Source organism: Ursus americanus, chromosome 5 (genome assembly GCF_024610735.1).
Source record: "Ursus americanus isolate L20-20 chromosome 5, mUrsAme1.1.p, whole genome shotgun sequence".
Lineage (NCBI taxonomy): Eukaryota > Metazoa > Chordata > Mammalia > Carnivora > Ursidae > Ursus > Ursus americanus.
In genome coordinates, this window is record NC_142131.1 from 59,631,195 (window position 1) to 59,649,108 (window position 17,914).

Sequence of the window (17,914 nt, forward strand, 5' to 3'; positions counted from 1 at the left end):
AGACTGCGTTTTGACCTGAGCAATTGTCAGAATTCAGTTTAGATTTATTATGCTGCGGGAAGTATGAGAGGGCGTTTTTGTTGTTGTTGTTGTTGTTGTTGTTGTTGTTGTTTTCACGTCTGGAGGAGGGTGGGGCGGGGATGGGCAGTAACATAGTGAGTAATATAGTGTGTGTGCGCGGGGGCGGGAATCAACCTTTCAGTTCTGGACATAATAATCTTGAACTGTCTATTGCACATCCAAGCGCAGTAGCAGGTGTTCAGAGCATAGGTTCGGACAGGAAACAGGATAGATCATTCGTTCTTTCACAAATATTTATTGAAAACCTGTCCTGTGCTAGATCCTATTTTAAGTCCTATTCTAGGCTCTGGAGATACTTGTGAGAATACAGACAAAGCTCCTCCTGACTTCATCTGTAGTAGAGATACGGGCTTTATAAACAAGTCAGCAATCAAGCGCATTAATGTATGCAAAGTCTTTAGCTCTCTAGGTGGACACAGTGTACAATTGCTTTTTTATTTTTTTGCTATGGTTGTTTTCAATATTTGGAGTACTGCCAGGAGACTAGCGGTGCGACCTAGAAGCACCTCCCTCCCCCGACCGGTGGCAGCCAGGTATCCCCGCCCCAATGCGGGCCAGATTTCTAGCGCAGCCGACCGTCAGCATTACGCAGGCGCGGCCTCAGTCCTGCGTCCTAGGAGACGGACTCTGAAAGCCTCGGCGCAGGCGTAATTCAGGAGGCCGAGGAAGCGTGAGGCCCGGGGATGGGGCGGGGCGAGCTCGGAGTGCGCTTGCGCACTGCCTGCTCTCTCCCGAGGAGCCGCAGTCTCGAGAGCGCCAAGGCGGTGTTTCGGTAATCTCTGGTAAACCTCTACCGCGAACCCGGCGCCGTTGGACTGCGCCCAGGGCGGGGACCTCCGCCGGGCACCGGAGGGAGCCACGATGCCGGTGAGGAGAGTCGCTCAGCCGCTGGGGTTCCTCATCTCAGCGGCCTGGCTCGGGGGCGCGGCCGTTGCCATGGAGGCGCGGATCAGGCAGGCGGCCGGGGTGGGGCGGGGCAGGGTCCGGCTCGACGGGCCGGAGCGGTAGGGGAGCCTGGCGGGTGGGCTCGGGCCCCGGGAGCTTCCAGCCGGTCCTGGGAGGGGCCCCAGACAAGCCCTGCCGCCTTCGCCGGTGCTGCATCCCGCAGGGCCTGCGCTGCTTGACATAAAGGCACAGCGCCAGAGGATGCGCTCTCGCTCCCAGCCCTGCTCGCGGAGTAGGGCGTCTGGGAGCGGCCGCGGGGGGTCGGCTTTGGATGCTCCGCACCTAGTGGGGTCTGTATGCCGCGGGGCCAACCCTTGGAAGGTAGCGAAACGAGAGCTGCTTGCTTGTACTCTAGCCCTTGACTCGAGCTGTCATTTCTTTCGTGGTGCTTTAGCTTACAGTGCAGAATGTAACCCGTAGGTATCTTTGTGTGTGTGTGGCGGGGGGTGGGGGTGGGTGGGTGGTGGTATGTTTGTCTTGTAGGATTTCACAGAGTGTTACCGTACGCTTAACAGGGGGCGTCCTAAGTCCAATCTAGGGTCATGGAGAACACCTGAGCTTTGGTCTGTTTTCTCCTGGTTGCGAGGCCTGGGACAATTATTCAATCTTTCTGGGTCCTTAGTTCCCACATAATTAAACTGTTTCTCATGCGGTTTTATCAGGATGAAATAAGGTAATAATGCACGGCGGAATTGAAGGGCAGTGCTTGACATTTAGCATTAAATGCTCAATGTTTGTCCCGCGTCGTGGCTTTCAAGTTATTAGTTCATTCAGCAGATACCGGGCATCAAGCACATTAGGCCCTGGAGGCAAAATATTGAGCAAAACCAGCCAGGTTCTTGAACTTGGGAAGACAGAAGCTTGCCTTCATGGCCAGAGGTGAAAGTCATGTTGATAGAGTCAAGATGCTTATCATTCATGAAGCGAACGGTTGGCATATCATAGAAAGTAGAATCTGGTGAATTGTGAAGTGTTCCTTGTAGGAATGCTGGCCTACAGATGTCAGATCTTTTTTTCAAGAGAATCTATAAATTGTTATTTTTGTGAAATTTCTCCATTTTTAAAATTTTAGCAACTAATTCAAAAATATTGTTAAAGTGCTATGAGCCAAACAAAAGATATATGTGGCTGAATTCAGCCCCTGACTACCAGTTGGCAACCTTTGATGTAGACATTTAAGATAGACATTAATCAAATAAGGAGCAAACAAAAGTAGAATTGAAACTGGTTGTAGATGATGGAGGGAGAAGGGTGCTTTCAGGGCCTATACTGGGATTTGACCTAGTTAGGGAAGTCTTCCCAAGTGAAGTGGCTGTTTTACTGAGATCTGAGAATAAATGAAGGGGAGAGTGAGGAATGTTCTAGGCAGGAGGAACAGCACAGGAATGAAACAGCCTGTGGTAAGAAAGAGCATGGTGACAAGAAAAGGCTTTAAAAAAACTAGTGGCTGTGGCTAAGAAAGCCAAGCAGGGTAGCTAGTGAAATAAGGCTGGACAAGTAGACATGGGCCGGAGCCAGGTCTTACAGACCCCCTAAGGATTGTGATTTTAATCCTGAGATCTGTGGGAAACCATTGAGGAGTTTTAAGTAAGGGAGCAACATGATTAATTTGTATTGAAGCTGTTTGGCCACTCGACAGAACAGACTGTAGGAGAACCTAACTAGATGTGGGTGTCCAGTTTAGGGTGAGATCATGGTGACCTAGACTTAGGTGGTGAAAGTAGAGATGGGGAAAATTGTGTTGTATTGATACTGTTCAACTGAACTATTGAACTTCAGTAACAGGATTGTATTTTTTTAATTGAAGTATAATTGACATATAACGCAGTAATTTCACCTGTACAACGTGATTTGATATTTGTGTACCTTGTGAAATAATCCCCACAGTGAGTCTAGTGACCATCTCTCACCATAAAGAGTTACAAAAATTTTTTTCTTATGATGAATAATTTCAAGATATACTCTTTTAGCAACTTCCAAATATGCAGCGGTGTACTATTGACTATAGTCACCGTACTATGTATTATTTATGCATGACTTACTCATTTTATAACTGGAAATTTGTACATTTGGTCTCTTTCACCCATTTTGTCCACCTCTGTATCCCACTGCCCTCTGGCAGCCACCGGTCTGTTTTCTGTGTCTGTGAGTATTGTTTTGTTTGTTCCTCTGTTTCGTTTTTTAGATTCCACATGTAGGTGAAATCATACTGTGTGTGCCATTGCTTAAGGTTATATTTTAACACAGATGGTTAATCATAAAATTTCAAAAATTGAAACTTTACATATATCAATGTTGATTAGGTTAGAGGGATACTAAAACATTTCTCTCTGCCATTGGACTTTGTTTGCTGTGTTTCATTTCATGTTGTCTTCTATAGAGAAGATAGACTACATATGTTACATGGTAAGAAACATCTTAGCGATGCATTGTAGAAAATAAAACTCAAAGTCTCAGGGGAACACAGGATCTACTACTTTATTCTTGATTAAAGTTGCTAACCAGGTTCAGATGTGTTTTCCTTCAGGCAGGAAACTCAGAGGAAGTCAGGGACTTTTGTGGAGAAAGTCCATAATATACTGATTCATTTTTCTGCTTGAAAAGCATTTATTTACTATAAATGTAAATTAGACTTTCTTTCTCCTCATTTGTATTGTAAAAGAAACTATTTGCCTTTTCATATCTTTTAAGAAGCTTTTTCTGTATATCTGTAAGATCTTTAATTGCATTTAACAAATATTTGTTAGTGCTTAATATATGCAGGGCACTGGGATGGCACAGTAGCCTTTTTCAAATTTGAAATTTAATTTGCTGAAGGTAAAAGTAAATGTTCTTTTCATTATTTGTGAATATTTTCTCCACCAGATCAATAAATCAGAGAAGCCTGAAAGCTGTGATAATGTGAAGGTGGTTGTTAGGTGCCGGCCCCTCAACGAGAGAGAGAAATCAATGTGCTATAAACAGGCCGTCAGTGTGGATGAGATGAGGGGAACTATTACTGTACATAAGACTGATTCTTCCAATGAACCTCCAAAGACATTTACTTTTGATACTGTTTTTGGACCAGAGAGTAAACAACTTGATGTTTATAACTTAACTGCAAGACCTATTATTGATTCTGTTCTTGAAGGCTACAATGGTGAGTATATTATTCACTTTTTCTTAACTTTATCAAGGTATTAATACCCTATAAATTCATCCATTGTAATTGTACAGTTTGATGAGTTGTAGTAAATACATACAGTTGTGAAACCATCACCACAATCCAGTTTTATGACCCCCCAAAGTTCCTATATGCCCCTTTGCAGTCCTACCTCTAGGCATCCATTGACCTGCTTTTGTGTGTAGTTCTGTCTTTGCTCGAAATTTTGTATCTCATCTTCCTAACCTGTTTTCTTTCAGTTGTATAATGTTGTTGAGGGTCATCCATGTTGTTATATATATCAGTACCTTGTTCCTTTTTAATGCCGAATTGTATTGCATTGTATGAATATACCACCTTTTGTGATCTTCAGTGGAAATCTGGATTGTGCCAATTTTTTGGCAATTATATATAGTGCTGCTATGAACATTCTTTTATAGAAAGTTCTTTGTGCAGTTAAGTTTTTAAGTTTCTCTTGGGTAGATACCTAGAAGTAAAATTGGTGGGTCATATGGTTAATGTATATTTATCTTTTGAAGAAATTGCCAAACTATTTTCCAATGTGGTGACTATTAATTTTTTCCCCCACCAGTGTGTTATGAGGGTTCTTTTAGTTTCTTGACATTCTCACCAACATTTAGATTGTCGGTCTTTTTAATTACAGCCGTTCTAGAGAACCTGTAGTGGTATCTCATTGTTTTAACTTATATTTCTCTATAACTAACAGTGTTGAGCATCTGATCATGTATGTATTAGCCCTTTGTATATCTTTTAAAATATTTTACCTACTTTTCAGTTTCATTGCCTGTGTTATTATTGAGTCATGCTTTTTATACATTCTGGATTCAAATCTTTTGATCAGATAAGTGATTTGGATATATTTTCTTCCAGTATGTGGCTTGTATTTTCATTTTTTTAATGGTGTCTTTCGAAGAGAAAAGATTTTGAGTTTTGATTAAGTCCAGTTTATCGTTTTTTTTTCTTTTATCATTATGCTTTCATTGACATAGGCAAGAAATATTTGCTGAACTCAAGACCAATAAGATTTTCTCTTATGTTTTTATCCAGAAGTTGTAAACATTGTATGTCTTACATTTGGGTCTGTGATTCATTTGGAGTTAATTTTTATAGATGGTGCGTGGTAAGGGCATAAGTTCTTTGCCTTTTCTTCCACCTTCTATGGATATCCAGTTGTTGCAGCACCATTTGTTTAGACTATCCTTTCCCTATTGAATTAACTTGGTGCTTTTGTCAAATATCAACAGACTGTGGTTGCGTGAGTTTATTTCTGGATTGTCTGTTCTATTCCATGTCTATCCTGTTTTTATTACTGTAGGTTTATGTGTAGAAATTAGGTATTGTATGTTCTCTAGCTTTATTATTCTTTTTCAAAATTGTTTTGGCTTTTCTGGATTCTTTGCATTTTCACATAAATTCGAGAATTACCTTGTCAATTTCCACACACACACACACACACACACACACACACACACAAAACCAAAAACAAAACCTACTGGGATTTTGGTAGGGATTGTGTTGAATTGTTATTCTGACAATACTGAGTCTTCTAATCCAGAACATGGTATCTTTCTTTATTTATTTATATCTTGTTTAATTTCTCTCATCAGCATTTTGTTGTAGTTTTTAATGTACAGGTCTTGTACTTATTTTGATAAATTTATTCCTGAGTATTTTTTTTTTTACCAGTTTCCCTTTTTTTTTTTTTTTTTAAGATTTTTATTTATTTGTTAGAGAGAGAGAGAGAGCACACAAGCAGGGGGAGGGGCAGAAGGAGAGGGAGAAGCAGACTCCCCTGCTGAGCAGGGAGCCCGATGGAGGGCTTGATCCCAGGACCGTGGGATCATGACCTGAGCCGAAGGCAGACGCTTAACTGACTGAGCCACCCAGGTGCCCTACCTCTTTCTTTTTTTAAATTTAAACTTTAGTTAACATACAGTGTATTCCTAAGTATTTTTGATGCTTTTGTTTTTATAATTTCATTCTTGGAATTGTATATTTTTGATACATAGGAATGCAATTATTTTAGTAGTTTTTTTAATCAACATAAAATTCAAATAACATAGAATTCACAATTTTAACCATTTTACAGTATATAAGTCAGGGGTTTTAGTACATTCGTAGTGTTATTTGTAACTCTCACTGTTAATCTGTTTCCAGAAGATTTCCATCACCCCCAAAAGAAGCTATGTATCTGTTAGCAGTTACTCCCAGTTTTGCTCCCTCCTACCCTAGCAACTATGTATTTATTTTCTATGTGTACGAGTTTGCCTGTTCTAGGCATTTCATATAAATAGAATCATACTATATAGTCTTTTATGTATGGCTTCTTTTACTTGGTATAATGTTTTCAGCGTTCTTCTACATTATAGTATGTATCAGGACTGCATTTTTTAAGAAAATATTTATTTGAGAGAGAGAGCACAAGCAGGGGGGAGGAGCAGAGGGAGAGGGAGAAGCAGATGCCCTGCTCAGCAGGGAGCCCCATGTGGGTGGGGCTCGATCCAAGGACCCCAGGATCATGACCCCAGCCGAAGGCAGTTGCTTAACTGACTGAGCCACCCAGGCACCCCAGGACTGCATTTTTTAATGGTAAATTAATACTCCATCAAATGGATATGCTATATTTTATTTATCCATTCGTCCATTGATGAACATTTGTGTTGTTGCCATTTTTTGGCTATTATGAATAATGTTGCTGTGAATATTCTTGTACATGTTTTTGTGTAAATGTATGTTTTCCCTTTGCTTAGGTGAATATCTAGGAGTGGGTCAAAAGGTTAACTGCCAGATTGTTTTCCACAGCAGCTGCCCCGTTTTTACATTCTCACTAGCAATGTATGAGGTTTCCAGTTTCTTCACATCTTTGCCAAAACTTGTTGTCTTTTTGGTTACAGCCATCGTAATGGTTATGAAGTGATATCTCATTGTGTTTTGCAATTGGTTTTTGTATATTGACCTTGTACCCTGAAACCTTGTTAAACCTGTTTATTATTTCTGGTAGGCTCTTATTTATTTATTGGTAAGTTCCCTAGGATTTTCTTTGTACAAGAGCATGTTACCTTCAAATTAAGATAGTACAATTTCTTTCTTTCCCATCTTTTTGTTACCTGAATTGTACTGGCTAGAACCTCCAGTACAGTGTTGAGTATGAGTGGTGAGAATGGACATTTTTGTTTTGTTCCAGATCTTAGGGAGAAAGCGTTCACTATTTGACCAGTAAGTACGATGTTATCTATAGATTTTTATCAGATTAAGTAAGTTCCCCTTTGTTTTTGTTTTTCTCCCCCCAGGGATGGATTTTGGATCTTGTCAAATGCATTTTTTCTGCACCTATTGAAATCATCTTTTTTTTTTTTTAAATTTGTTCATATATTCAGTTACATTGATTTTTAAATGTGAAACCAGCCATACCACTTGGTCATGGTATATTATCCTTTTGTATGTTGTTAGATTTGATATGCTAAAATTTTGTTTAAGCTTTTTGTCTATGTTCAGGAGGGATATAGTAGTTTTCTTGTAATGTCTTTATTTGGTTTTGCTATCAGGATAACACTAATTTCATCGAATGAGTTGAAAAGTATTCCCACCTTTTTAATCATATGGAAAAATTTGTCTAGAATTAGTATTGTATCTTCCCTAAGTGTTTGGTGGAATTTACCAGTGAAGTCAACTGGGCCTGGAGTATTTTTTTGTGGGAAGGTTTTTAAAGATTCAATGTCTTTAATAATATAAGGCTTTTTGAGTTACCTGTTTTTCTTTTAGTGAGATCTGGAAGTTTATTTTTCATGGAATTTGTCTCTTTCATCTAAGTTGTTGAAATTATTGGCAAAAAGTTGTTTATATCAATCCTCCATTTTTCTTGTATCAGAATGTGGTGATGTAATCTTTCTCTGATATTGGTATATGGTATTTGTGTCATCTCTTTTTCTTGTGATTAGTCTGGAAGAGGACTAATAAAGTAGGAGTAGGTTCTCCTACTTCCTCTTTTTCTACTTTCTTATGGTGGGAGCTGAGGTAATTATTTTGAGACCTTTCTAACTTTCTAGTATGGAGATTTAATGCTATGAATTACCCCCTAAGTACTGCTTTAGTGGCGTTGTACAGATTTTGACATACTGTGTTTTCATTTTCATGTAGTGCAAGGTACTTCCTTCCCTCTTGATTTCTTCTTTGATCCTTGGGTTATTTAAAAATGTGTTAGTTTCCAGATAATTTGAGATTTTCCAGAGATCTTTGTTACTGATGTCTAGTTTAATTCTGTGTTAGAGAACATACTATGTGAAACTTGAATCTTTTGAAATTAGAAACATGTTATATGACCCAGAATAAGTTTATTATTAAATGTTTGTATATTCTTGAGAAGCATATGTATTTTGCTGTTGTTGGGTGGAGCATTCTATAAATGTTCATTACATCAGTTTGATGGTATCGTTCAGGTTTTCTATCTACTTAATTATTTTCTACTTGGTCTATCGATTATTGAGACAGGTATTGAATTCTCTTACTATGTTTTTGTATTTGCCTTTTCCTTTCAGTTCTGTCATTTTTTTACTTGATGTATTTTGAAACCCTGTGAGTAGGTGCATAAATGCTTATGGGTTTCAAGTCCTCTTCATGCATTAACCTCATTTTCATTATGAAATTACTCTCTTTATCCATAGTAATGTTCTTTACTCTGAAACCTACTTTGATATTAATATAGACATTTTAGCTTTCTTTTGATTTAGTGTTAACATGGTATATCTTTGTTCATCTTTTTTACTTTAACGTATTTGTGTTGTTATATTGAAAGTGCATTTCTAGTACATAGTTATACTGGAGGTCACTAAGATTACCCCAGGTTCAGAGGTTGGTAGGAGAAGTCGAGGGTTTCGGCATATAATTGTACTTACAGCTTTGGTTTATTAGAGCAAAAAAGATACCAAAAAAAGAAAAAAGAAAACAAAAACAGCAGGGGGAAAAGGTGCATGGGGTGAAGTGTGGAGGAAACCAGGTATAAACTTCCTAGAGGTCCTCTTCTAGTGGGCATACAGGATGTGCTTAATTCTACCATGTAATGCGACAATACCTGTGCAATCTTGTCTGTCAGAGGAGCTCTGTAAGAGACACAGTGTCTGTCCCAGGTTGCTCATGTGGGCGCCCTCAGCCTTGCACTTGCCAAGATCCCACACTCGCAGAAGGAAAGCAGGTGTTTAGTATTAAACCACCTTGTTTATACAAACAGTTTAGGCATAATGAGCTACTCTGTTTGTTAGGGATTAGGGAGAACCCTCCCTAAATCTAAATTCCCAAATGCTAGTCAAAGGCAAAACTTGAAAGCAGGCCTGTCAAAGAATAGTAGCCCCAGATCTGTTGTTAGCTCTCTTCTGCACAGCATTGTATAGTTGGTAGGTTTTTTTATGTTGTTGTTGTTGTTGTTTTTTAAACCCAGTCTTTCTGTCTCTGCTTCTTAATTGGGTTATCAAAACCATTTATGTCTTGCTGTTGGTTTTGTCTTTGTCCTCTTTTCCTTTTTATGCCTTTCTTTGTATTATTTGTATTCCATTCTGTCTTCTCTGTTGGCTTATAGCAATACATCTTTGTTTTATCTTAGTGGTTGTTTCAAGGTTTATAGTATAAATCTTTAATGTATCACACTTTACCGTCAAGTGATATCATGCTACTTCTTGTGTAGTAAAAAAAAAAAAAAATTTAAACTCTACTTCTAGTTGTCTCCTCCCAAGTTCCGTGGTGTTGTTGTCGGACATTTACTTCTACATGTTATAAACTCCAAACCACATTGTTGTTATTTTTGTTTAAACCGTCAGTTGTCTTTTAAAGAGATTTAAATAATAGGAAAAAACGTACCTGTTTTCTTACTTATGTACTCACCATTTTTGGTACTCTGTATTCCTTCGTGTAGATCCGTCCTCCATCTAGTATCATGGTTTCTGCATTGGGTAACTTCCTCTAATGTTTCTTAGAGTGCAAATCTACTGGTGATGAATTCTTTCAGCTTTTGTAGTCTAAAAAATATTTATTTTGCCTTTGTTTTTGTAAGAAATTTTCACGAGATGTAGGATTCTACGTTGATAGTTTCTTCTTTTAATACTTGAAGGATATTCCTCTACTGTCATCTTTTTGCATTTTGTCCTGGAATTCTGTTTTCCTTATTTTGGTTCTTCTTTACATAACATGTCTTGCTCTGGTTGCTTTTAAGATTTTCTTCTATTTCATTGGTTTTGAGCATTTTTGATTATGATGCGCCATGGTTTATTTTTCTTTATGTTTCTGTGCTTACAGTTCATTAAGCTTTTTAGATCTGTGAGTTTGTAGTTTCCATCAAATTTGGAAAATTTTCAGCCATATTTCTTCAAATATTTTCCCTGTCCCCACTCTCTCCATGGGGGACTGCAATGACATGTATATTAAGCTGCTTGAAATTGTCCCACAGCTCATTGATGCTGTTTTTCTTTTTTCTCTGTATTGCATTTTTTATTGTGTCTGTTGGTACGTGTTAAAGTTTACTGATCTGTTATTCTGCAGTGTCTAATCTACCATTAATCTTTTATGTTTTTCATCTCACACATTGTAGTTTTCATCCCTAGAAGTTTGATTTGGGTCTTTGTTGTATCTTCCATCTAAGTTCTTCCAAACTTCCATCCAAATTTTCCAGTTAACTTTTTAACATGTAGCATATAGTTTTTATAACTGTTTTAATGTCCTTGTGTGCTAATTCTAACATTTGTGTCAGTTCTGAATTGGTTTTGACTGATTGATGAATTTCTTCATTATGAGTTGTATCTTTCTGCTTTTTTGCAAGCTTGACAAATTTTGACTGGATGCCAGACGTTGTGAATTTTACCTTGGCTCTTGGATTTTTTTTAATTCCTATAAATATTCATGAGCTTTGTTCTCAGTTGCAGTTATTTGAAAATGGTTTGATTCAGGGTTTTTTTGTTTTGTTTTGTTTTGTTTGTTTGTTTTAGTTGCAGAGGTAGAATTTAGTGCTCATTACTTGAAGTGCCCTCCTTAATGCCCATCACCCAGTTACCCCATCCCCCCATCTCCCCTCCAACATCCCTCAGTTTGTTTCCTAGGTTCAGCTTCTCTTATGCTTTGCTTCCCTCTCAGATTTCATCTTATTTTATTTTTCCTTCCCCTCCTGTATGGTTCATCTGTTTTGTTTATTAAATTTCACATATGGATGAAATCGTATGGTATTTGTCTTTCTCTGACTCTTTCAGATCTTTTTAAGATCTTTAGTTAGGACTGGAGCAGTACTTAGTCTAAGGTTATTCCCCTAATTCTGAGGCAAGACCCTTTTGTTTACTGTACCTAATGTCCTGTGCATCATGAGATTTTCCAGTCTGGCTGGTGTAGACAGATACTGTTTCTGGCCTTTGTGGGCATTGAGGACTCTTCCTTCCAAATGATCCCCCCCCCCCCATTTAGATAGTTCCCTCACACTCTTGAGATGCTTAGTATTCAGCAGAATACTTGAGGAAGACCTGCAGACCTCTGGAATCTGCAGCTTTCTGCACGGTGTTATCCTCTCTGCTACTGCGTCCTACAAATTCTAGCTGCTTTGGTCTCTTTGGCCTCTGGGCTCCTTCTTGGGGCATCTTCTCATCATTCCTTGGATTCTGCTGCTGTGTGGCTGCTCTGTGGCCGATTCTCTCTCACAAGGCAAGAAGCTGGGCAGTCATAGATCCTGCCTCACCTGTTTGCCAATTTTCGGGGGTCACGCCCTTTGTTGACTGAGGTCCATTGTCTTGAAAACTGTTGCTTTGTATATTTTGTCTGCTTTTCATTTCTGTCAAGAGGGTAAATCTGGTCCTTGTTACTCTTTGTTGAAAGCGAAGTGTCACTCATTTAATTTTGAAATAACAAAATTGTGTATTTTAAAAAATAAATGTTGTATGGAGTACTATGTAAATGTCAAGGGAATTTTCACCTATTTTCCACCTGTTATGCTGATTGAAAATTGTTGATAGTAACATAGAAAAAAATATGTTTAAAAAGGACAAAAATCGGGAATACTATAACATAGGGTGTAGTTTACTTGACATTATCAAATGTGCAATGGCAAGTACATAATCCTGATTTTCAACGTTTTTTTTTTTAATTAATAAACTTTCTTTTTAGAGGAGTTTTAGGTTACAGCAAGATTAAGGAAAATACAGAAATTTCCCTTATATCCCTTGTCTCCAAACATATACAAAGTTCCCCACTATCAACATCTTGCACTACAGTGGTGCATTCGTTATGATTGATGAATGTACATTGACACATCAGTATCATCCAAAGTCCATAGTTTACATTAGGGTTCATTGTTGGGGTTGTACATCCTATGGGTTTTGACAAAAATGTAATGATGTGTATCCCCTATTGTAATATCATAAAGAATAGTTTCACTCTCTGCTCTGCTTGTTTATCCTTCCTTCCCCAGCTAAGCCTGGCAGCCACTGATCTTTTTACTGTCTACATAGTTTCACCTTTTCTAGAATGTCACACAGTTAGAATCGTATAGTATTTAACCTTTCAGTTTGGCTTCTTTCACTTGTAACATGCACTGAAGTTTTCTCCATGTCTTTTCATGGCTTGATAGCTTGTATCTTTTTTGTGCTGATAATATTCTATTGTCTGGATGTACCACAGTTTATTTATCAATTCACTTACTACGGAAGGACATCTCGGTTGCTTCCAAATTTTGGTAGTTATGAATATGCACTGCTGTAAACATCTATATGCAGATTTTTTGTAGGCCTTCTACCATTTTTAAGATGTAGTCATGAAGTCGGGAGGTTGGGTAAAATTTCAGGTCATTTTTAGTTTTTTAAAAGTAAGGTTTTAAGAAAAGTTCATTTTGAAGGAAATGCTAGCATTGGATTTGTTAAGTTGGACATACAAAAACTAGAAATTTGGAATCTCATCTCTGAAAATGAGATGAAATTCTTTTATTCTAGGGGATTCCTGGTCCTCCTTTCTCAGCTTTAAAAATATAGATCAGGGGCGCCTGGGTGGCTCAGTCGTTAAGCGTCTGCCTTTGGCTCAGGGCATGATCCCGGCGTTCTGGGATTGAGCCCCGCGTCAGGCTCCTTGGTTGGGAGCCTGCTTCTTCCTCTCCCACTCCCCCTGCTTGTGTTCCCTCTCTCACTGCCTGTCTCTCTGTCAAATAAATAAATAAAATCTTTAAAAAAAAAAATTAAAAAAATAAAAATATAGATCAATATCCTTTTTGAATCAATAATATTAATATATTTAATGAATTTATAGAATTGTGTTGGGAATTAATTTTGAATTAAAATTTTGGCCTTTACATACTTTTAAAAAATAAGGGCTCTAGAGCCAGGTGAACTGTGTCCACATCTTGTTTCTACCACTTACTATGACATTGAATAAGTAACTCAACCTCTGTAAGCCTTTGTTTCCTCAGCTAATGCATGGAATATAAATAGTGCCTTGCTTTTAGGCTTGGGGTGAAAATTCAGTGAGGATGCGTGTAAAGTACATGGTCTCGCACAGAGCAGATGATCAGTGAATGATAGCCGTTGTGTTGGCTCTCACGTGCGGTCTGTGAGTTCATAATATTTTCAGCTCTTTTGAAGGCAATACGTTATATTCTTTTTTTTTTTTTTTTTTTAAGATTGTATTTATTTATTCGACAGAGATAGAGACAGCCAGCGAGAGAGGGAACACAGGCAGGGGGAGAGGGAGAGGAAGAAGCAGGCTCCTAGCTGAGGAGCTCGATCCCAGAACGCCGGGATCACGCCCTGAGCCAAAGGCAGACGCTTAACCGCTGTGCCACCCAGGCGCCCCCAATACGTTATATTCTTAATGGCATAGTTTGAAATATTTAGTTAGAAAAAATCAAAACTTTTTTTTATTTCCATGTGTAAAAAATGGTTTCCGTTGTGATTAAGTATTGTGATGATTGTCACGGAAAGTCTGAAAGTGATGGTGACATAAGAGATTACTTGCATGGGGTGGAAGTAGTTGAAAAGCAATGTCATTTGTGCTGTCTTCTCACACTGTGCTGTCTCCTGCAGAAATTGCAGCTGCTCCCAGGGCTTCCCTGGGCAAATACATCTCATCCCTCCACCTGCCTGCTCGACACATGGATTTGGGTGTGTCATGGGCATTTCGACCTCAGTATGTTCTCAACTGAATTCACAGTCTTTCCCTTCAAACCGTCATTTCTTCTGGTGGTGTTCACCACCTCAGTAGATGACATAGTCATACATCCCTTGTTCAGGCCAGAAATTTGAAAGTCATCCTGGATTCCTCCTTTTCCCCGGTCCCCTGGCTGGTTATTTCCCAGGTGCTGTTGCTTCTAACTGTTGCGTGTCTCTGAAGTCCTTCCACCTCTCTCATTCCCTTCTGTTGTCAGCACCATCTCTCATTTGGCTAACCGCTCCAGCTCTTTGACTAGTTTCTTCACATCTCCCCTTTCTTTCTTCCAGTTCTTTGCACACAGTGTAGCCATAGTGATCCTGATGTCACTCCTAGCTGCAAAATCATTCTATGGCTTCACTTTGCTTTCAGGATAAGTTCTTAAAACCTTAGCATGGCTTTCATGGCAGTGTGTGATTAGGCCCTTGCTGGTGTCTTCACCTCTCTGTCCATCTGCCTTCATTTTCCATCTCTGTTTCTTCCATTCTGATCTCATTTCATTTCTGCAAAACCTCTGTTTTCTTTCTTCCTTCTTGCTGCCCACTCTGTTGCTATCTAACTCTTACTCATATTTCAGATTATATCTTAAACTTTACCTTTTCTGGAAGGCCTTTCTTGATCTCCCTCCACTTTCCTCTTGTGTCATTTCTTCTGCCGAGATTATATCCCTTTACTCTCAGCTAGAACTCCGTTTCTCATTCCCAACACTCATCCTGCTTGTAAATATTTGACCAGTATCTCCTTTCCAAGATGATACACACCATAAGATTAAGGATTCTGTTTGTCTTGTTTGTCACCGTGTCCCTGGTGCTTAGCATAATGCCATACTCAGGTGTGTGCCAAGTACTTGTTGAATGAATGAATTTAGGCTTTAGAAAGTTTAAGTTGTATCTGTAATTACTTATAATAATCATTTTGTCACATTTTTTAATTCCCCCATTCCTTACAGCTTTTACTTAAAAAATACATATTTTAAAAATTAATTTATTTTAGGATTAAGAAGAACAAACCCTGCCATTTACTTGTACTCTACCAGGCTTCGTGCTAATCGCGTGGAGAAAATTGTTTCATTTGATTCTTACTGTTCATGTCAGGTAGTTATTCTTGTCCTCATTTTACCACTGAGGAGACAATCTCCGGGTAGATCCTTGTCTAAGCTCAGGTGGCTAAAAAGTGGCAGATGTGTGGATTCACAGTGAGGCCTTTCTGTTCTAGAACCTGTATTCTTTCATTGCTGCAATTATACTACCTTCTCCAATTTAATGTCCACATTAAATAATTAACATACACATTACAGTAAATTTCTTATAATTATCCATAATGTAAAATTTTGCTTTTAGTGCTTGGGATACTTTTTATTAATAATTAGGGGTATCTCATTGACTCATGTGGCACAGAGTACATATTGTTGTTGATAATAGAAGTGAAATTCATACTTGAATAAATTTTAAATCCAGGGAAGAAATTGCATCACAGTGTCAAAGGAATTACTTTTGAGAGATACTGTTCTGTAGCATTAGACTCTAAAAAGTGTTTGATTCTCTTCATCATTTTCAGGGACTATTTTTGCATATGGACAAACTGGAACAGGCAAAACTTTTACCATGGAAGGCGTTCGAGCTGTTCCTGAACTTAGAGGAATCATTCCAAATTCATTTGCTCACATATTTGGTCATATTGCAAAAGCAGAGGGTGATACAAGGTAAAAGAGAATTCTTTTATTTTCTAATATTGAGAAGTACAAACATTAGAAAAGCATATAGGTACAAAACTTATAAACATATTTGAAAACAGCTCTTATTTCTCTGCTCTTTATGTTTTCTAAAATGATGTTTTATTTATAGATTTTTGGTTCGCGTGTCTTATTTGGAAATATATAATGAAGAAGTCCGTGACCTTTTGGGCAAGGATCAGACACAGAGGTTAGAGGTAAGGATCACTGAAATTGAGGTACTTTCTGAAGTAGTAGAATGTTTACTAAATTATGGTTCTTTTTGTCCAAAAGTATTTTTAATATTTTACTTATTTTTTGACCTGGTAATATGATCATGATTCAAAATTTAAAATGTGAAAATTAATGCTTTGTAAAATTGTTCCTACCCCAACTTCTCACTTTTCCCAGCCCTAAGATAACCACTTTCAGTATTCCTTCATTGTTCCATTATGTAAGCATCAACAAATATAATTTTACTTCTACTCTACAAGTAGTTATACATGTACATTGATCTGCACTTTATTATTTTTTATTTCTTAAAGATTTTATTTATTTATTTGACAGAGCAAGAGAGCACAAGCAGGGGGAGCAGTAGAGGCAGAGGGAGAAACAGACTCCCTGCTGAGCAAGGAGCCCTATGAGGGACTCAATCCCAGGATTCTGGGATCATGACCTGAGGTGAAGGTAGATGCTTAACCATCTGAGCCAGCCAGGCGCCCCTTGATCTGCACTTTTTTTAAATTAAAATTCTTATTCAGATGAGTGTAGAGTCACATGCGGCTGTAAGAAAGAATATGGAGACATTACCCTTTACGTAGATGAACCTTTTACACAGGTCTCCCCAGTGGTACCATTTTACAGAGCCGTAGTAGAGTGTCACAGCCATGATGTTGTTGTTGACACAGTCCACAGATTTTGCTCACAGTGCTCCACTTTTTCTTGTACTCTTTGCGTTTAGATTGACAGATCCACTGCCACGTTAAGGTACGACACAGTCGTATCACAGAGATGCCTCCCGTTGCCCTTTCATAACCACATCCACCTCTAGTCAGACTACGTTGCTCTATTGCCGTGCCTAACCCCTGACAAGCCCTAATCTACTTTCCAGTTCTAAAATTTTGTCTTTTCAAAAATGTTACATAAATAGAACCATACGATATATAACCTTTTGGGATCAGCCTTTTTCACTTGGCATAACCCCCCTGAGATTTGTCCAGTTGTTGCATGTATTGATAGTTCATGACTTCTTATTGCTGAGTGGCATTTCATGGTGTATACATGTAAAGTTCAACCGTTGACCTGTTGAAGGATGTCTAGGCAGTTTATAGTTTTTGGCTATTATGAATAAAACATCTATGAACATTTGCACACAGATTTTTACATGAATGTGTTTTCATTTTCTGGTATGAATGCCAAGAGTACTCCAGAATTGATTTTAAGTCCGGAATTGTTGAGGTGTCAAAAATAAAGATACTAAGACCAATCATGAATATAGTAAAAAATATTAGTAGTTTTCAATCTTTCTTTTACCTAGAGGAAAAACTAAAGTTGCTGATTGATAAAGTTTAGTTTGTACACTTTTGAGTAAGAGACGGGCACAAAAGACTATTTTTATCGTGCATTTCAGAAAAGGGAAATGTGAAATTATATGCATAAATATTGGAGAATTACAAAATTTGTGGATAGGTGCATTATGTTGTTAACTTACAAGCTTAGCTGATTCACATTCATTGTTTTTAAAAATTGAGATAATATAGAATAGATAATATTTACCCTTTTGAAGTATACAATTTAGCAGTTCTTAGTATATTCACAAAATTATACAACCATCACTATCTAATTCTGGAACATTTTCG

General features: G+C 38.1%; 1 protein-coding gene across 2 annotated transcripts in view; it reads left to right on the forward strand.

Moving 5' to 3' along the window:
- The first annotated feature begins 790 nt into the window (after nucleotides 1-790).
- KIF3A (kinesin family member 3A) overlaps nucleotides 791-17,914 on the forward strand; it is a 51,972-nt gene continuing 34,848 nt past the window's right edge. For both annotated transcript variants that reach the window (XM_045794728.2, XM_045794730.2), the window contains exons 1-4: nucleotides 791-948; nucleotides 3,892-4,165; nucleotides 15,902-16,046; nucleotides 16,189-16,273. In XM_045794728.2, the coding sequence (XP_045650684.1) occupies nucleotides 943-948; nucleotides 3,892-4,165; nucleotides 15,902-16,046; nucleotides 16,189-16,273 (510 nt within the window). In that variant the 5' untranslated portion in view covers nucleotides 791-942. The remainder of the gene's footprint in view (nucleotides 949-3,891; nucleotides 4,166-15,901; nucleotides 16,047-16,188; nucleotides 16,274-17,914) is intronic.